General features: G+C 38.5%; 1 protein-coding gene across 2 annotated transcripts in view; it reads right to left on the minus strand.

Moving 5' to 3' along the window:
• Positions 1-1,662: 1,662 nt before the first annotated feature.
• LOC145661609 (protein no-on-transient A-like) overlaps positions 1,663-22,264 on the minus strand; it is a 188,528-nt gene continuing 167,926 nt past the window's right edge. The window contains exon 12 of one of the 2 annotated variants that reach the window (XM_081726934.1): positions 1,663-3,176. In XM_081726934.1, coding sequence (XP_081583060.1) covers positions 3,162-3,176 — 15 coding nt within the window. In that variant the 3' untranslated portion in view covers positions 1,663-3,161. Of the gene's footprint in view, positions 3,177-5,112; positions 5,140-22,264 lie in introns of those variants that run through there. The other variant, XM_081726937.1, reaches the window with a different exon arrangement.

Genomic DNA, 22,264 nt, shown 5'->3' on the forward strand with positions numbered 1-22,264 from the left:
CTCTGGGCAGCTACACAGCGACGGAAGAGTTGTTTCCGTTGTTCACAGCACTGCTGGGATGCGTTTATCTCGTCGGTTACGTTCTTATATTATCTATGTACAGAAGAATGAAGACCTTTCAAAATCTCTCAGTTTTACGTTTTACGACTATGTCGTATAGGCTAAAGAAGATCGGTATGAGAAGTGAATGAAATAACGGAATAAAGAAAATGAGAGCAAACACGAAAATCCCGACGAAACCCACATAAACGGTGTTTGTCCACCACATGGAGCCTTTTCAAGTGAGTCTTGATTTGAGAGAGACTTGGATTTGGCCGATAGGGGAGGGGCTAAGGAATTACAGGAATGCTTTTTTCAGCTAGAAAAAAAAATATTGTTACACAGCGCGTTTTCGTGGTGCAAAATGAAAGTGCGAACAATGCCCACTTTGCCACCCTCTTTCTAAGCCTCCCTCTGTCACCCTTCCATTTGATTGCAGTCCACGATGAATACTTTTAGGGTTTCGTCATTAACCCTTAAGAGCTTGACCTTGAAAACGGCACATATGGGGTTGCCACTTATTTAATCTTCTGCTGTGTGAACACTAGGATATCGGGAAGACTTTTCCTATGCCAAATATGGTTGGCCCATAGTTTATCCTGATGTTATCCTGGACTGCTATCACCTGCTGGAAAGGTTGTGTGCGACTCCTTGCTTGTCTCTATAACGCTGAATCCACCAAGTGTTCAAAATAAGGGTGAAAAAAAAAAGAAGAAGAAATGACGTCAGAAGCAGTGCAATATTTCTCAGACCATCTATTTGTTACAAATAAAGATCAACCGTCAACCGATCAACAACTGACTAAAGTTAAACATCCTTCGTGTTATACTGTTCCTGCTGACGGTAAAATTCTGTTCCAAAGTCACGTATGAATGTAACAGGAAATAAGATAGATGTAGCTGGAAAAGAAAGAGAAATAGTTCAAACGGGAGCTATGAGTGCAATGAATAGTCCCACGCCCATTGCAAAGATCACAGTGAGCAGAATGACAGTAGAAATCATTGATTCTGAACTGTTACTATTCCTTGTTTTAACAATGCAAAATTATGTACATAGCACAATAATTGAAAACATACTTAATTCAAAATTGTCGAAACTGCACTTTTGAAGCCTTGCACTTAAGTTAGAATTTAGTGCATTTTTACTGCGGGATGCGTACTTTTGCATTTGATGAAGCATTGGTTTCAGTAGAGAATCGGTATATTAATACAAGCCGCTGAATGCACCAAAAACTTGGATAGGCGCGCTGAGTTATATTTCGGTGACTCACCTCAGTAACAACATACACAGAAGTCTAGGCGCTAGGGCTTCGTCCTGGTATTTGATGATTTCTGTTTTAGAAAACTGCAAATTTTGAAATGGAATTTTTGATTTTTACGTCCCACTGTTATGCTGGTTAGGCTAAAGAAGACGGTGATGATGAATAATGAATGAAATGGTGGAATGAAGAAAGTGGGAGGAAACAGGAGAACCCCGAAAAAAAACCCACACACGCTTTGTCCACCACAAAGTTCACTTGGCGGGGGCTGGGATCGAACTTGGGACCCCAAGCACCAGAGGTGAACGTGCAAATTTTGAATACAAAGACGAGTTCACATCAACAATTACCTGTAACTTCAGCTGTTTACTGATCTAGACAATATGAAATTGTCATAACAGAATGTGCCTCATAATAATTTACTCCATTTGAAATCTAATGTTGCCATTTGTGGGTCATTCCTGGAGATTTTCAAGTGGTCCTTGCAAAAAATGTTTATTTGCGTGAGGCTGTAAAACACCCATCATCATACACTTCTCGCTGTTTAACTCACTTTTGACATTTCTCCTGCGATGTTTCTAACACGCACCCACAAATACAGAGCACTTGCAACACGAACTCACATGTTAACGTTAAATTTTTACATTATCTGTAACATATATATTGTACATGAAGCTATATACAAAAAGAAAATTAATTGTAAAATTACAAACGTATAAAATTCTCCTGTAGAAACAGCATACTAAATGTAGTCTTAAAAGGAAAGCCATCTATCCTTCTGAAAAACCTTAGCCTTAAAAGAACAGACTGTACATGTTATAAAACGAGAAACTGTAAAATTGCAAATGTAGAAACCACTTGTATAATCAGATAACTTATAATATTTCTTTCATCGTCGACAAACTGTGTCATCGCTAACATATAATCCATTGTGAAACCTTTTGGATTTGTATCTAACCTTCCCCAGCCAGTTCTCCCTCATTTTGAGGCAATTTATTATGGCGAAAAAGGTCTCGTTTGTATATATATATATATATATATATATATATATATATATATATATATATATATATATATATATATATATATATATAACAAAAAATATCCGAATACTGATCAAATTTTCATACTCCCAACTTCTACATTCAGTGAGGTTGCCAATCTTTTTTTCGGCGTTTAATGTGGCTTCATATACGGACTACGCCAGTGGTGGAAGCAATTAGAAAATTCTCTGAAATAGTCGTTAAATTTCCTGATGGGTCAAAGCGAGTATGTTTTTCTACAATGTCCAAAAACGTTAAACTCTGTCAAAATATTCGATATGCTATTAATGAATCTTGTACCTTGTTGTAAGTGGTAGTGTCTCTTCAATTTTGAGGTAGGAAAGAAGGCAAGCCAATCATTCTTATTATAAACCTGAATCTGCATTTGCTCATTTACCATTATATATTACAATGAATCATGGCTCTTGTAATTTCTTGTTCGAAGCTGTTCAAATTTAACTTCGGCGTACGTATTCTTTCACACCACTGGAGCACTGCTCTGAGTACTTCACACTTTTTGATTTACCACTATCAAAAAAATGAACGAGCGTAACAGAAAATGAAGTGATTCACCTATCGTTGCACGATCGTCTGTATCTCATTACCGTGAAATACTTCCATTTGTCCCTATTGCTAATTCTGGACTTTCGTTGCATGTATAGTATGCGTCTCTAACGATTTAACTCTTCCAATTTCACCTTGCTCGTGCATACTTCCCCCTCGCGTATACTTCTCTTCCTAGTTTTGCTGGATTCTTCAAAATAAACCGAAACTTCCAACTATGGTTTTACTTTATTGTAAGTACGAGGTACTTTAGTAGATCAAGAATGTCCTACCTATAAAGAAAATAAAAAATGAAAACCGTAGATATTAGTATGGTTTACTGTCACATATAAGATTATAGTAAAGTTTGTAACACAAATAGATCCATTACTACATCTATATTTCAAAATATCGCAACCACTTTCACGTTAAGGCCATATTACAACACGGCTTTAAGTCTTGGTGAAACAAATCCAAGGGAATACATCTGAATGATCTGTGGAGGGTATATGGATAAGGCACATATTTAGAATTCCTGCCGGACTTCGTGCATTTACTGCTACATAGGATTAAAAAGAAATCTCCAACGATATATACAAGACTCATTAATAGGGCCCGGAAGATGAGGAAAAATCCTCTTTTTTACGAGTGCCTGAAGACGAGGCCTAACATAATATATGTACATTGGGTCATTGTAGGCCAGAAAATGGTGGATTTTATTTGTCCTTTTTCGCCTTTTTCGGAGTTTCTTTGTTCATTGGTCTTTTTTTAAAAGCTTTTTATTAGGTCTTAACTTCTTTTTTTTTGCACTTCACCCTTCGACAATAAATTTACTGGCCATAAACTTGAATCACCACCACCTTTTAAACATCTTTTCGTTAGTAAAGAAAATTCAAAAGATAAGACATTCTTCAACGACTGGACTGATAAGACAAGATCTCCAACTTTCAGGTCTTTCTACAGGCCCTTCTTAGGCAATTTTTAAGTCTTTAACTTGCAAGCCCTACTCATTACACATTGTGTGACTACGCTGATCTTCGCAAGTGGCAGATGTCAATGTTCTATTTACTGCCACGTTTTAAATTATAAAATCATGAACAGACAGGAAACGAATAACTTCAATATGTAAGTGTATAGTGCTGATAAGAACGAGATCAAGGAAAAATAACAATATAGAGCAGAAAATGCGTGTTACTACTCAGGCCTTCTACAGATAGTTTAGTTTTAGTTTCCCTGACTAACAGACGATCATACCTCTCTATGTTATATCTTTCCAGCTTATTTTTAAACTTTAAGGTTTAGTTCAAAGCAACAAATATACACAGTCTGGTCAAAAGTTCTGTCTCAAGGTTACCAGGCCATAAAAATGACACGAAGTATAGAAAGAAATGTCTAATGTGATACATACAAGGGTAAGTAGTTACTCAAAATGAGTTTAATGAGTTTAGCAGTTACTGAAAATAAGTCTGCCTGGAGGCAGCTCGTACATGACGCAGCCAATCACCAATGGCAGCACGCACCACATTCATGTCTATGTCATGCATTCACTATAGCAGACTTCAAGCGGTCCACCGTCACGAGAGGTTGAGAGCACACTTTTTCCTTCAAATAGGACTAGATCTTTTAGTCAAGAATACTTAAGTCTGGATTAGACGAGGCCCATTCTTGCAATTTTGTTGCGACTGAACCACTCATACGTCGTCCTCGCCTTGAGAGATGGTGCAGAATCCTACTGGAACACTTAAGGTTTATTTTTGAACATATTGGTGCCAAGGGGTTTCACCACTTTGTCGAGAAGTCTTTTTGGTACACTTTGGCTCCGTTTTCACATCTTTTTTAGCAAAAAATAGATGCCAGTGGGACCCAAGTACGACACATCCAGCTACATCACCAGTGATACAGGGTTAATGGCGTCGCTGGACTTGAGAAAATTTTTCTAGTTGGTGAACAAGTTTCTCATATGTGAACAAAATTTGTCGATACTTGTTATCCGCGTATTGCTGAAGGAGCAACTTTGATCTGTCAAGTCGCATTCTCTTCAAGCACTAATTTAACTCCTGACCTGTCCTTCTGCGATAGGGATGCAAGTCCTAGTTCTTCATTGCGAGGCTTATCCTCGACAGACGACGTTCCAGTATATCGCTGTATTGTGCGATAAACGAATTCTGTATAACATTCAGTTTCTGGTGTCGAAGGGTGTCCGCACTTTTGTAGGGCCAACACGATCATTTTTTCTTTTCCCACTCAATCTTCACTCTGCAAGAAACAAAGGACAATAATAGTGTTTTAAGTTCAACCAACATTAGAGTTTTGCAACACTACTAGACCTGCATACATCATTTCTAACTACTGGTATTTTTCGTACATATTTGGGACAAATTTTTTGACCAGATTCTACAAGTGCTTATATGCCTTAATATTTCTGTTCCAATTTCTATTGTTTTTTAAATTCTATTTCCACATGGACTATACCAGTATACGTAGTTTAAGTTCACTGAGAAAGCGTTCAGTGTCCAAAACAACAGGATTCATGCTCCAAGTTTACAAGGAGCTGCAGGAAAGGGTTCAGAGGGCTTATCACTTACTTCATTCATAGTGTGGGGCAGAGTCAGTTGTGAGGTCACTACCGAGCTATTTTTTCTTGTGGGAGGGGGAGAAAGGGGTAAAAAGATCAGCAGAGTGCCTTCGAGAGATTGCTGAATGGTCACAGTTCTCTTTCATGATCAGGTTTGGGGCCTGCACAAGGATTCGGTACACGCAGGATCTAGTCTTGTTTCTTGATTACATTGAATTACAACTGAATGTTCAGCTACATATTAACAACTCGACTGATGCAAAGTACTTAATAGAGTAACAACACCAGAACTTAAATGCTATCTTTGCCTCTCTCTTCCCGCCTCCCCTCTCCCACCCCCCGTTTTTGCACTACATTATTATCAATGTCTAATTCTACGGAATGTGCTCATTTCTTTATAAAACTAACTAACTGACAGACACACACACACAATTTTTTCTTAATTTTCTTTCGCAGTTCTTGTACTTATGTCTAATTGCATGGAGTCTGCTTCTCGTCTTGTTTGTTTCTTTTCCTTTTCAGTTTTAATTCACTTTCCAGTTTTCCGTTTTTCATAGTTTTAATTTTTCTTCCCATTGGAACTTAATATCTAAGTGTTTCTGATATCTTCGCCGTACACCTCCATAACTTATTATTTGATTGATTTGGCCCTATGGTTATTCCCGGTACTCATATTCCGAGGCTGAGCCAAACTCTGGAACTTAACGGCTTTCGTGAGAAGCACACTACGGACTGAACACAGATCGCTGAATTGGTAGTCTGACTGAGCTATAGATTAGACTATCTCAATTTACCTGGTACTTAACAATACTTGATAAATGTGCATTTTCTACCAACCAGCAGCGTATTGTGGCCCATTTTCAGTTTATTATTATTATTATTATTATTATTATTATTATTATTATTATTATTATATAAGGGTGGTAGAGCATAGAAGATCTCTGATCTAAATGCATAGTTGCCAATTTTTTGATCAATTATGCTCCATACTTGTTTGAAATATTGAACGTATTCGCATTTAAACGGTGATGGACCTTTTCGTTGTTTTGTGCAATGCTTGTGAATTTCATCCAAAAACAACATTTAAAGTGACCAGGATTCAGTAATAGGGGAAGAAGGGGTCTGTGACATGAAATAACCCCGTTATAACAATATCCATTTTTAACTTATACCCCCGTTAACTTATATCCACACAAAGCTGCTCATAAGAAAAAGTAATCAAACGCTTGCTGTAGCTTATTTATTTTTAACGCTGATTCTTCTTTTTCTCGTTTCTTTTTGTTTAATCCTTCCTTAATTTTTCCATTTTTTGGTTTCGAAGGGGGGTCCATAGCCCCTGGCTATGTGCCTGAAATGGCGTTTCTAGTGTAGGCATAAATATAAGACATATCAAAGTCCACGGCTGGAAGAGAAACGGAGTTATATTTATGATTGATATCGTCTAAAATACGGATAAATTTAACCTAATTAATTATGCCCCTCACAATTTTGGAGAACATACTAGAGGTCAAAATATTCCATTGTTTCAACATTTCCAAGAGTTTTGACCAAACCTTAAGCATTATAATTTTAAGGCGCTGGAAGACGTACGTCTTTCCATGCCATATGTACGAACACTGTAAAATGAAGTTGTCATGTTTCTACAAAATTGTCTTGTACACTTCTCCAAAATATAACTGCATGCTCAAAGTTTTATAAGTTCCTTAAAATTGTAGGTTTGGCAACAGCGCAGTCGACGTAATGGTAGGGGAAGTAAAAAAAAAGAAAAAAAAAAGACACTTCCCAACACAGCTCACAGTTTGCTGTTTGAAATACGTTGAAATAAGTTCTCTTTTTATAACTCAATGCAATGATACATTTAGAACATCATGGTACTTGGTGAATGCAGAAAACTTGGCTGTAAGTAAAGCACACACGCTTTTCGACCACAATATTCGTACAAAAAAAGGGAGTTGTTAAGAAATTTGTTCTCTATTCATGAAATAGGAATGAAACTTTAGAGTTGTTTCAATAGCCATGCGTGTTAAGTTCTTGCTTTCTGTGCGGATTTAGTACTTTTGAACCTGGTTCGAATCCCACTCGATGCTCTTACTTTTTCCGTTTTGTAATTTTTCATTTATTTTTGCCTTACACGTTTATAGCATATGTATTACACGAATGTGATGGACAACTTTCTAATTTATCCAAAAATAAGAAGGTGTACAGGTGTAAACCTTTTCTATAGGGTGGGTGCGCCATATATGGAATACGTTCCTAATATGAAATACCAGTCTATTTTGTCTGCTATGTGCTGACACCGAATAGATCTTAAGTAAACATGTACACAGTGACACCCTCAATCTGCGCATGAGTGGTTTGCTGCCGAACAATAACATAACATTTCCTTTCGTTGCAGAATAGTTTTTTGAAGAACTTGAGTTTTTCGGACGAACATTTGCAGGCCCTGAATATACGCAAAGAGGCATATATTATTGTTGAGTTTGTGATATTTAGATTACATATATAGTGTAACATAAGGACATAAAGATTCAGTACACAAAGAATCACGTGAGGGTGTGTAGGAAGATAACTATCCAAAATGGCGATTTTCCTAATATGGAATACCAGCAGGATCCTAATATGAAATATTCCTAAATAGGTTCATACGTGTGTGAACTAGAAGTGATGAAGAATAACTGAATTGTAAGTTATAATAGACCTGAAATTATTTTAGACCGAGCATCAGGGAAGTCTCCTAGTTGAAACGTTTGGCATTTGTGTTGTCTGTCTACAGGGTGTCCATAAAGTCTGGATACATGGGGGAAAAGCACAATTTAGTCAATTTAATGTTAATGAATAATATTTTCTACATTATTTCCGTGCTGTTCAATGCATAATTTGATGTGCTTTGCAAGATTAATGTGAACTTGATGGAATAGGTCTGAATTGCCGTCAATTTCAGCACACCGACTGGTAATGCGTTCTGTCAGGTGATTTAAATTTCTAATCTTCATCGAATAAACTTTCTCTTTCAGCATATCCCAGAAAAAGAAAACAAGTGGAGAAAGGTCTGGCGAACGAGGGGACCACTTCACATGACCCCTTCTCCCAATCCAGTGAGGGAAATTGTCATTCAACCAATCTCTAACAGTTGCAGCAAAATCGGCAGGAGCTCCATCCTGCTGAAATCAGTCTGGAAGTCCCTAACTCAAACGCTCAATCTGAGGCATCAGTTTGTCTCTCATCATGTTTAGATAAGTCTCACTAGTTATATGTTCATCAAAGAAGAAAGGTCCTAGCACGGAACGGGATTTGTCCAACATACTGCCTGTTTTTTTAATCTTGGTGATTAATTTCCCGACGGCAGTAAAACAAATAGGTTGACAATGAGGGTGTCGAAGGTTAAATTCTTGCGCAATTTTGCGATACAATCATCCTTTTCGTCCACTGAGTACCAACTCGACTCGTTCTTCTTTAGTCAGTCATCATTCAATCTGGAAAAATAAAAACAAATTACTAGAATTCCGTTTTTGCTCAGACTTTATGGCCACCCTGTATATGGGTATATGTTTGTGTGTGTCTATCTATCTCGCGAAAACTCCTGAACTCATGAACCAATTCGAATAAAACTTTCACAGATTAATTATTGGTTTAAATGTCCCAACTGCCGTGTCGTCTACAGTGCTAAGTGAAGAGAATAGCACGACAGTACCGATTGAAGTAGTGAGTCCGCCACCACAACTACGGCCACAGCATCGCAGCACACGTAGTCGAAAGCCAGGTGGGCAAAAGTACTTACGAGTACTCCGCACAAAAACGATTTAAAAACTGCCTCTACTTCATCACAACGGTCCTTTACTTCATCATTGCAAGTAATTAAAAAGATGTTTAGCTTTCTAAGCCCCACCCAACAAAATCCAATCGAAACAGCCAAAGAAAAGGACTTCACACTACTACAAATTAGATAGTTAATCCGAAGAGTCAGTGAGAAACTTGAACAAAAGTAGTGACAGTTTAAGTGATCCTACTGATGATGTTGACGATGATGAGGAAAGCGGACATTGCGGTAAATTGTAGTTGCTCAGTGCAGGGGAGGGAGATTGGTTAAAATGCCCAGTTTGTAAAAGATAATCCCACAATATGTCTCCCGTGAAAGGTGGAGAAAAATATTTTTGTGGCCATTGTTCTGCTAAGTAAAACTGGAATCAAAATTTAGACGCCTTAAGACACCCTAATCCAGTATGTTTGAACTTTTTCTTTTATATAGTTTTTTTTTTACTTTATTTGTCACACGTAGTTTGATTCCCCGAATGTTTCGTTCTTTTTTTTTTTTATTATTATTGGTTGTAACTAGTAAACATGCTTATTCCAAGTTAAAAGATATTATAACTACTCCAAAAGTTAAAATAAGTTGATATTATAGCCTATTACACCAATTTACAAACATAGACCTAATAATGAATATGTCAAGTCAAGTTCGATAATTATCTTTGTACTACGTAAAATTCTGGTATTTCTGCTGGTTTATATTTTAATTATCTTAAGAATGTTATGTAACTTTTTGTGTACTTGTCTTATAGGCCTACCAAATATGATATATAGGCTATAATACCTACAACGCAACATTTGGACAATTCGATCATGGGCACGATCCCTGCTCAGACCACCCATCCTGAGTGAAGTTTTTTCTGGTTTTCCTCAGTCCTTTCAGGTGTATGCTGGGATGTTTCTTTTCCCGAGGTCTTTCCAATTCCTAGACTTATCTTAAGGGCCGATGTGATCTCGGTGTTAGAGGCTCGAACACTACCTTTGCTCCTTTCCTTGACCTAATAAATAAATGTATTTCTTAAATCAGCAAATAAATTGCTCGAATGCATTGCCCATGCTCGAATTATCCAAATGTCGCATTGTAGGCAGACTCGCATATTTTGTTCTAGTATTCCATTTTAAGAACAGGTTGTATTCCATATTAGGAGCGGGGTGTGCCTAATATGGGAAATTGAGTTTCTTTCAATTTCGTAATATTGTAAAAAATCAATAATGTGGAACAAACTTTCATAACTGTATTTTGTTTTACAAAGGTACCACAAGTATTATGATGTATAATATTTTTATTCTGGAATACACGTTTCTGAGAAATAAAGAATAAACAAAAAGTATTCCATATTCGGTACCTTTACCCTATATCCCAGTGTGGTTCTTCCTTAGTGCAAATTACTTCTTGCATCGATCCCCATGATTTTCGTAAACCTCAAAATAAATCCGGAGTTCTAATGTCCAGGAGATCACTATTAGCCTTAATACCTCCTTCATTACTACCAGAACGCAGTTCATATTATTATTATTATTATTATTATTATTATTATTATTATTATTATTATTATTATTAAGTAGGAAATAGAGAAAAGGTTTTAGAGTACAAAATTTGGTGAGACATTTTATTTCCTTCCAGTTTGTTGTTATACCCAGGGCCGTAACTTCTGGGGAGCGTCGGGCAACTGGTCCTTCCAGGGGAGTTCCCGCCGTTCGATGGAGGCTCATTTTAAATTTTTTTTTTTTACTCCATATACGATACAAACATGAAATTACAAATGAAGCATCAAACAAGTTCACTACATTATATAAACAAAACAACACACAAAATGTAAATAAAAGAAAAATGAGTGACCCATTTCAGTAAAAAACGTCTACTATTAGGTGTCCTAGAAATAATATGTATTAGTATGGCTTTGAGATTTGTCAATATTGTCTCCTTAATTAATTTGTTATGTACGAAATGGACTCATGGGCGCAACTAATGGAACTGCAGACCTTGCCGTGCGGGAGGGCCCACAGGCTCTGGGGGTCCATAAAGAGTAAGAGAAAGATGGAAAGAGGGGGACCAAGAATTAGAAAAATCTATGGGGCCCTAACACGCGTATTAATGCCCCCCCCCCCAGAAAAATCTAAGTTACGGAGCTGGTTACAGCCATTGACTGAATGTTATCTTGGTGTATTAGAACCATTTTAGATAGGGTTTCACGACGATCTCTAATTTTTTCACTTAAACGTCTTAATAGCTTTCAATAGTATCACTGTTTGCTAGAGTCTATCTCACAAGAATGCATTGGGCATCATAATACCCCGAACAAATCTCTCATGAGTATTTTGCGAGTGGAGATGGTGTTTTCTCTACTGCTTTCAAATCGGTGTTTTTCCAAGTAGTAGTGTCAACGGCTACAGCAGCTCGGCTCCCGGCTCGGTCATCACCGAGCCGAACTGAGAAGTGAGCCGAGCCAACAGCTCATCCAACCCTGCCGGCTCGAACCGGTGTTCATTCCAACTGAGCCGGCTCGTGCCAAAGGCTTACCTGACCCGAGCTGAACCGAGCCGGTAGCTCATCTCAACCGACCCGGGTCTAGCCAGTGGCTCACCTGAGCCGAGTCGAACCGAGCCAATGGCTCATTCAATCGACCCGACTCGAGTTTTCAAGCTGCGCCAGTGGCTCAGGGCTCGAGCCGAGACGGTTGACACCACTATTTCCAACTCCATAACGGTTTTGCATAGCTATCGTAAAGAATTAATTGATTTAAGAAGTATTTAGTAGTTTTCATCGGTTCAGGTGAGTAGGGCCATGGTTTTCATGTCCCTTCTTTGGTTATGACCCGAGTACTCTAAATCATATCCTTAACTTTAACAGTTTTCTGAGCATACAGAAAACCAACTGAAAAAGGTTATAAATTTCTTTCTATCGCTCGTTAACTCAAGAAAAGCAAGAACGCCTAGAGTAGACCCGAGAGGCACACGTAGAAGGCAAGTATACAGTATATTCACCATTTGCTAACGTTATTTTAGTATGAGTAGTGATCGGAAAGCTACTTTTAAAAAGGTAGCTGCTCTACAGTTACATGATAAAAATTGTAGCTCGCTACAACAACCTTTACACAAACTGAAAAGGTGATTTCTCACATCAAAATAAGGAAAAACGTTCATATGAACCTGAGATCACAACTCCATAGTTTCAGAGCTAGGGCTGTTCAAAATCGTGGAAAAATGAACTTTTGGGAGAATATCTCCAAAACTATTAGCCATTGAGCTGAGGCGGCATGTTATTGTCTTAGACTTATAATCTATTCTATCCAAAAATGCACGATCCAGAATTTTTTAGTTGCAGCGCACGGACGTACCTCACAGGAAATGGGTAGTACTGGATATTCCGTTAGGAAATGGGCAGTACTGGATATTCCGTTAGGAAAGACGGGTCCAATTCTTGACAGATGAACAACATCCCAGCAAATAACAAAAAGTCGTTGACAGACCATCCATATTTTGAACAGAAGCAAGATGAAGAAGGCTTTTTTTTTTTAGTGTGCGTGGTTGCATAACTACAACAGGGACAGACTTAAAATAATACTGCTGGTTCATGACCCACAAGCATGACCTGTGTGCTAAAGAAGACTTAATGATTTTGGAACAATTGGTGCAATGAGGATTTGCGAGAAAATGGGAGTATTCTCCGCAAAAAGAAAGAAAAAAAAAAAAAAAACGACAAAAGAACAATTGATAAAATGTTCTTCGTCACAACCTCACTTGGTTGTGGATCTAAAGTGGGACCCCTTACTTTATAGGTACTCACTACCACTGAATTACCATGACTTTCCCCTTCCTCCTCCTTCGTGAACAACAAATTTTTGACAACGTATGGGGTGATGACACACAAAAGCAACAATACTGGTTATGTAATACAAAGTGAAAAGTTGTGTTACGGAAGTAGATATCTCAAGAAGAGTTGGTAATTTATCCTTTCAGATTTGTTTTAAACAAATTAACTTTCCACAGTATTGCCTCTTACGCTAAAGGAGGTGGATGATTCAAGAGACGTGAAAAGAATTGAGTGAATGCGAATACGCTAGACAACCAGGACAACTAGAAATTGCAAAAAAATTGAAAACTCGTTCTTTACGGATGCATTCATATTGGCCATTACTGATGAATATCACGCGTCACCTTCTAATCAAGAGATTCTGACTTCGATTCTTAGGAGGTCACTAGTTTGAAGCCAACAGTAGGCCATGAAACTATTTGTAGTGGTATCGGTACTCCTCCGCAAAAAAGGAAGTTTAAAAAAGCATAACATTACGAGTGCACTAGCAACACATGAAAATCGAGACAATAGTTGGCCTCTTCGCTCGCCATGTTGATCATATTGAATGCAGCTGTCATAAAGCATAGAGAAATGACTGATCCAACTCCTATAAGTGACACACCTTTTGCATTTCAATGTTGTCACAACATGGAACAGCTGTGCATATGAACATAAACGTACTCAAGAGTATTTCAAGGTAAAGTGGTGCAGTTGTGCTGTCTGTCTGTTTGACACAAGGTGATCAGAACTTTTACTTTCAAACACGGGACGCATACGAATCGGCCACAGGGGGGGGATATATCTGACTTCCACATTGCATTTTGGGACTCAGCAGTCTTTTCAATTTACAAAATATACAAGTAAGAATGATAACACACATACCTGAACACCCAGAATTTCAACTCAATTTCCACTTGAAGCACAGAACACTCGATTCCCATTTGAATATTTGGAAGTTCCAGACACGGCTGAACTTTCTCAATGAGTGTTGGTGCGGAAGAGCGTAGAATTGCATTGACCATTTATATTTTGAATAATAATTACTTGACACCTGGGTCATTTTTGCTTAAAAACGGGACGCATGTCCCGTTTGAGAATCATAAAACGGGACAACGGTGGAAAAAAGGGACAGTTCCGGCTAAAACGGGACGTCTGGTCACCTTGGTCTGTCACGCCCTATATGTTCTATCATGCAGCTGCATCACTTCATTTTTTACTTTAGGGTGGAAGAACCCCCAGTGGCATAAATGTTTTACGTTTTTCACTCGTATATTAATAGACAAGTGATGAAAGTATATGTATTTTTAAAACTCAGGGGGGGCAGTTGCCCCCTCCGCAAATAAAGCTCTGGTATCATGCTGTAAGGAACAAGAGCATTAGACCTTGTATGTCATTGAATTCGTATGTTCAATATCCGCAGGATGTCAACAGTTATGTTCCATTTGCAACACTGTCTGTCAGTTGTGTTCATTCAGCATATTATTCAACCACATCGAGACTGTTTTAAGTGGTAGGTCAAAATGGCCAATTATCAAATTGAGGAACTAGCGGATATAGTTTGTAGGTTATAAGTCCTCGCGCCTTCAAATTTGGCTTGCCTTCCGTTTCTTCGTCCCCACTTTCTAGGGATGGTACCAAGACCGAAACGGACTTTCATATACCGAGATGAGACCAAGACCGAGACATACATCTATAAATCGAGACGAGACCGAGACTACACTTAGGTCAGTCTCGAAAGTCTCTGTCTCGTCTCGAATATTGATATTGATGGCTTTTAAAATTGCCTCTACTCAAAATTTCTTTCATTGCTGTATTCGATAGTATGGGAACGGTTGATGTACAGTGGCGTATTTAGGAGCTGGTTATCGGGCTCAAGTCCCTCCCGAAATAAATTTGTGATAATTTTTTTCGCACGTACAACACACGTGTTTCAAACTTGTTCCTCAATGAAGCTCTCCCGAAACAAAACCTACTGCTGATGTATACAGCCTTCTCTCTCTCTCTCTCTCTCTCTCTCTCTCATATTACATTATATACTCTATTATGTATTATATAAAATATGAATCCAGGATATGTACAATGGAGGGGTAAACCATAGTTTGCCCCTTTATCTAGTGTAAAGAAAGTAGGATTGAAACCCACTTTTTGCCAGAAGTAATGATAAGAAATCAAACCACAGATTCCTCGCACCAAAACTGGCAAAAACAGTTTATATAACATATAATCCGGAAATGGACAGAGGCGAGGCTAGATAGTTCCGAAAGTGGAGAAAAGGAATTTCTCACCTTCCAACCGGAATAAGGATAGGAGCTAGGAAATGGGTTCGGAAATCCATAAAAATCATATCGGGTTGACCTGTTAAACGCATGTTACATAACTGCGCTAGAAATTCTTCATAAATATCATGTAGGAATTCACCGAATCTCTGTATTGTGAGCAATTACAGCCATTCCCATTATCTCTGTGAGTATACCACATTTCATTGACCCTGAGCAGGGTAAGAATTGCCAGGGAGACGAGAGGGAAATCCCCATCTATAGAACTGGATGTTTTCAATAAGTTTTGAATTTCCACATGTTAATTCTTTCTCATGTACACTTCATCCCCCCTGTAAAATAGCCTTTAATTGACATACTGTCCCTGCTGTTAATACAACCATGCTAGGCACGCTTTGCTTTGACCGCCATTTTGCTATCATCCGTGTATCACAACTTCGTACTGTAATTTGTCTATTTTCATTGCACCGTTGCATTACCCGTGTTGGAAAGTCATTCCGTTAATCCCCAGACGATGTATGAGGAATCCCTTACACACTTATGTCAAACATTTGAACATGCGTTTAATAGGACAAGCCGATATGATATTTATGTATTTCTGACCCTCTTTCCTAGCTCCAATCATTATCCCGGTAGCCAGATGTGAAGTTTCTTTCCCCCACATTCGAAGCTGTCTAGCTTCGACCCTGTTCATTTCCGGACTATATGTTACATAAACTTTTTTACTTGTTTTGGTGTCAGGAATTTGTGCTTTCATTTTTTACCATTACCTTTGGAACACACTATATTCTGTTAGGCATTCTTCCAATTCTAGAGAAGCGATGTGTATTCCTTCTATACCAGGGCAATCAGCGCATTCTTGTAGCTTGGAATTTTGACTTAATTGAGCATACCATAAGTGGAAAGAGCTCCTGGAACATTTCTTTACTAGCTTGTTTGTTTGTTTGTTTCTCAGATTATTTAAAGCAATAACGGCAAGTTCGAAGTTCGCACAGCAGACACAAACACAAAAGTCTCTATAGGGTTCTGGTATAAAATTTCGGCCGCAGGCTATAAAATTTTGAGTGGCTCATTTTCAATTCTGGATTTTCTCTTCTAAAGACTTTATATATTTCCTTAATTAACGTGTTAGGTATCGCTTAACTTTCTTTCTCTTAATACCATCATCTACCACAGTGACAACATCGCTTTTGTTTGGCTTTGACGGGAGCAGTCAAATTCGTCACATAGATAATACTTCAAAGCTCTTTCAACTGTGTTTTTATCAATTGGATGGCCACAGTATGGGTCGGGATTTCTGTAAATTCCTTTGGTTTTTATTACTGTTCTTGATTTGTCAATTAAGTATTTTGTCACGGAAGGGAATAATTCTAGTGCCTTTGACCTGGAAATATTTGGTCTAGGAATTAATTCGTGCGGGTGGACAAGAGATGGCGCAACGAACGGAGCGTCCCACAGTTCAGTGTATCCACACATGTGTTGCAAACCCCTGTCATCGCGTATCGTTCGTAGTATAGGGCAGTGGATTAAAGCGTCAACAACACCAGTTTGTAGTTAAGTGAACATGGCGCAATTTGTGCCTGATAAAGTGTTTTTGCGGGGTGTCCTGCTGCTTTACTTTAACATGCAGAAAAGTGCGACTGAAAGTCATCGTATTTTGGTGGAAGTGTATGGTGACCATGCTCTAGCTGAGCGAACGTGTCAGAAGTGGTTTGCACGGTTTAGAAGTGGTGATTTCGGCTTGGCAGACCAAGAGCGAGCTGGACAGCCAAAAAAATTTCAAGATTTAGAATTGACAGCATTGCTCGAGCAGGATTCGTGTCAAACGCAGGAACAACTTGCAGCAGCATTAGGCGTTGATCAAACAACAGTCTCCAAACGCTTGAAAGCCATGGGAATGATTCAAAAGATGTCACATTGGGTTCCACATGAATTGAAAGACAGAGACGTTGAAAGACGAAAAACCATTTGCGAATTGCTGCTTCAACGACAGAGCAGAAAGGGGTTTCTGCATCGAATTATTACGGGTGATGAGAAGTGGATCCATTACGAGAAGCGTAAACGTAAAAAGGCCTGGGTGAAACCAGGTGAACCAGGTCCATCACAACCAAAACGAGATATTCACTGTGCAAAGGTTATGCTGTGCATATGGTGGGATATGAAAGGTGTGGTGTACTATGAGCTGCTGCAACCGGGTGAAACTATGAATGGAGAACGTTATCGACGACAATTAATGCGTTTGAAGCAAGCTCTGGCCAGAACACGACCAGAATGGGAGAACAGACATGATAAACTTATTGTTCAACATGATAACGCTCGCCCACATGTCGCAAAACCTATTTAGAAAATGTCGGATGGGAAGTTTTACCCCACCCGCCGTATTCACCAGACGTTGCTCCTTCGGACTACTACTTGTTCGATTGCATGAACAACGATTTGATTGGACAGCGGTTTACTTCTTCAGAAGATATCGAAACATGGGTCTCTGACTGGATCGCTTCCAAGGATGAGGACTTCTTTCGCCACGGAATCCGTACATTGCCTGACAGATGGGCGAAAGTGGTGGCTAGCGATGGACAATATTTTTCTTAAGGTATTTATGTATTTTGTGTTTGTACTCCAGCTTCAATGTGTGCGTACCAACCGCACGAATTAATTCCTAGACCAAATACAAGTTGGTAATATCGTAGCCAATCGTACCTTTTCATTGTAAGATGATGTTGCGCTAAAGGTTTTATTGATATTTTCTTCCCATGCTACACATGCAGAACACTTAACGGGTCTGACTGAGGTGGTTTTAGTTGCTGTAAGATCGACGTCGTACACTGAACTTACTGTTTTCGCTACAACTTTTTCAAATTCTTGAGACAGTTTACGACGTTTTTTTTTTACGCATATGACATTCGTTGGTGACTTTTGAAACTTGTCGGTGGCACAAGGGGACTAGTGTGTATTTCCATTACTCGTGCGGCCAAATTTAAAGAATATGTGAGAGCTGCAGGATCTTCATACCTCTGCTCATCAGTACCAGGTGATATTACCGTGGGAAATACTAGGCTGAATATTTGGTGTGGATGGTTTAGGAAGAAGGCTCTTGCACTTACATAATACTCAACACACCGCGAACACAAAGTATTAGCATCCGAAATAAGAAGTTGAGGATGACAGCATTAAATTATACTAACCAGTCCTAACTCGCTAACGGAACGAAATTTTCTTGACTTTGGTTGTTAAATTACTTTTAGTGCAGTTTTGCGTAGTGCGCACACTTTACACGGTATTCTGTAAACGTACTCATTATGAAGAATTACGATAAAAATAGGACCGGTTAACAACTTAAAAATGATTGTCTAAATACATACATTTGTGAAAGTACACAAGCTATTTAGTCCCTCTCAAACAATGCACCCAATATTTTCAGTGAAACGGTCACTTTTTTTTTTTTTTTTTTTTTTTTTTTTTTTTTTTTTTTTTTTTACGCAATGATGTATTTCACAGGCCAAGAACGCCCAAGTATTTTTCCTTTCAAGATTTATCTGTAAACTTTTCCTCGATAAAACTATTAACCACGAAGAACTGAAAATTACACAATCATATGCTCGAGAAAGACTGAATTTTTTTAAAAAATGAAATCTTTGAGTTTAAGTCCCACGATTATGCCGGTTAGGCTAAAGGAGACGGTGATGATGAGTAAATGAATGAAATGGTGGAATGAAGAAAGTGGGAGGAAACGGGAGAACCCCGAGGAAACCCACGCACACGGTGTTTGTCCACCACAAAGTTCACTTGGCGGGGGCAGGGATCGAACCCGGGACCCCAGGCACCAGAGGTGAACGCTCTACCACTGAGCCACCGCGGCCCCCAAGACTGAAATTTAAATTCTGCAAAGCATTGTGTCAACAACTTTGTGTACATGCTGTGTTCTAGCCACACTGTACATGTTCTCACGATTACGTAAATTAATGAAAATTCAAGTCCTATTTTAAATTTTAAGAGCCAGTATAGTCGAAAACACAAGTTCTTCAAAATGCGAACCTTAAGAACGTATTCAGTTAACATCCGAAAGCACTACAAAAATTACAATAAGAAGTGAATGAGCAGCAAAACTAACCACCCACAACACGACATTCAAACTAGAAATGATCTGCTTGAGAATGCGTCTGCAAGACAAAGTGCTTTCTTTAGAACTTCGAGAATTGCCCAATCTTTAGAGTCAAAACCAATGACTAACACACACACACACACACACACACACATTATATTATATAATATATATATATATATATATATATATATATATATATATATATATATATATATATATCCCAATTTTGCAACCGTTCAGTAATGCCCTTTATTTAGGGAACGTTCCGTTTTTGTTAATATAGGGCCACAGAATATTACAATTTATTTTTCCATTGAAACATGTTGCATAGAAGTGGTGGCCTCCGCTTGTTTGTGCAAAACTAGAATCAGTTGGAGTATAGTAACAACAATAACTCCGTAGCACGAAGTCCTGAAGAGCTTATGCCGGCCAGACAGCTTTCGCATGGGTGAGAAGTGGTCCCCGCCTCGGCTCCCACAGTTGCATAATCTGGTTTTCCAAACCAGAGTCCGCTACCTTTCTCTTCAGATAGCTCCCCAGTTGTCCTTACGATGCAGAGTCAACACCGAAATTTTTACGCACCCCGGAATCAAACCCGGCACTGCTCGCACTGAAAGCGAGCGCGTTACCGACTTGGCCACGCCGTATAATAATAATAATCATAATCGTCATTATTATTATTCTTTTATTTATGACCTTTCAGCATAGGACGGAGTTACGAAAAATGTTGGAAAGAAGTACATCAGGACTTAGTTTCAAGGTATTATCCCGGCATTCGACTGGTGTAGATAAGGGTAATTGGAAAATACGTAAGAGTTGGAAACTTCTGGGTTCGAATATATGGCCTCCTGTATAAGGACACACTACTACCTCCTCCTACTAGTACTGCTAATAGCAATTTATATTACTATTATTACTATTACTATTATTATTACTATTATTATTATTATTATTATTATTATTAGGAGGAGGAGGAGGAGGAGAGGAGAATTGATTGATTTTGAGTTTAGCGTTCCGTTCAGCACAGACTTTATGAAACGTGGACCTACTGATTAACGTGGAATCCGGACTACATGAGCTTCCGCCGGGAATAGAACCCTCCCCCCCATAGGCGTGTACGCTAACCGCTTATCCACGAAGGAGCTCGAGGAGGAGGAGGAAGGGACGAGATTAAACATGGTAACTAATGTATCAGTAATGTTCTGCGAACTTCGCAAAGGTGAGAAATGAATTATCGGTAACCGAAGCATCGTCTTCCGTCAAATTTCAATATCCCGCGACTTGCCTCGTGACCACAATTTTTCAGAGGAAACTTTTAGCCATAAAATCTAAACCAGCGCGTGGTCGAACATAAGACTGTGAGCCTTTAAAACACATATATAGCTCATTTATACTGAAAAATTATATTCCGAGAAAAAGTCTCGAAAATTACACGATTTTGGATTCCCCCTCTTTTTCATAATATATATATTGTTACGAGAAAGAGGAGAAAAATCCGAAATCGTGTAATTTTCGAGACTTTTTCTAAAGTTGCCACAATTTTTGGACACCCTGTATACAAGACAAGAGAGTAATTTTCTGACATTGCAAACTACACACAATTATCTATTGGACAAAGAATTACTTCTTTATGTTAATTTGTTGCTGATATACACTTCGTCAAAAGTAGTACAGAATACTACTTTTTGGTCTTCAGCAATTACAGACAATGAACTTAAGGAGGCAATATCTCAGCACAAAATTTTTTCGAGAAAATAAAAAATACAGGTTTCTTAATTTTCCATAAGGAATTCATAAAAAATAATTACCAATATCCATGACTTGACCGGTACATGTCCTGCCTGAATTGAGATGGAACGCGTCGGCTATGAAGAGGTACATCATACCATATTTCTGTCAAGAATGAAGGCGAAGAAGCGGAAACGACGGACTGTACGATAAAAATACTTTCACAATTTTAATTTCACACTATTTATTTCGAGACTTTCGAGATGAGACCAAGACCGAGACTATGATTTTTAACTCGAGACGAGATCGAGGCCGAAACCGCTATTTATCAACCGAGACGAGACCGAGACTGTACAAAGTCTCGTCTCGATACCATCCCTACCTCTTTCTTTATATACTTTCTTCTCAACTAGGAAAAAGAAGGAAAAAAGAACAGGGTTCCCACAAAAAACGTGAAGATCGATTTCCCTGACACAAATTATTTTCCGTGATAAATTCTCGAATATAAATGGGAAGATACGGGGTAAGTTCTATCATACACTAACTGCCTTTTCCATCCCCATACCTGTTAACACACTCCTTTAATTACTATTTACATATTTGTTATGTTCAATGTGAGTAATTATTTACACAAAATTTATCATGTAAGTATATAATAATATGTATGATACACTACCACATACCTTGGCATTGTGAATTAGACTTTTTTTTTTGCTTGGAAAGACAAAATTAACATGCAGTCAATAATATATCGCCAACTCTCCCTGAGACCTACTACTATCAGTCCTTAAATGAAATGAAAAATGAAATCTAAGTTTTACGTTCAACGGTTATGTCGTCCATGTAAAGGAGATGGTGACGAGAAATGAACGAAATTGTGGAATGAAGAAAGTGGAAAGAAACGAGAGAACCCACGTATATGGTGTTTGTCCACCACAAAGCTCACCTGACGCAAGCTGGGATCGAAACCAGAACCTCATGAACCAGGGGTTGAACGCTCTACCAGTGAGCCACCGTGGCCCACTATCAGTCCTAATATTGCCAACTCTGAGCATGTTAATCCTTACATGTACATTCTTTAAACAGAATTTTGA

The sequence above is a fragment of the Thermobia domestica genome, chromosome 1, assembly GCF_964235325.1.
Source record: "Thermobia domestica chromosome 1, izTheDome1.hap1.1, whole genome shotgun sequence".
Classification (NCBI taxonomy): Eukaryota; Metazoa; Arthropoda; class Insecta; order Zygentoma; family Lepismatidae; genus Thermobia; species Thermobia domestica.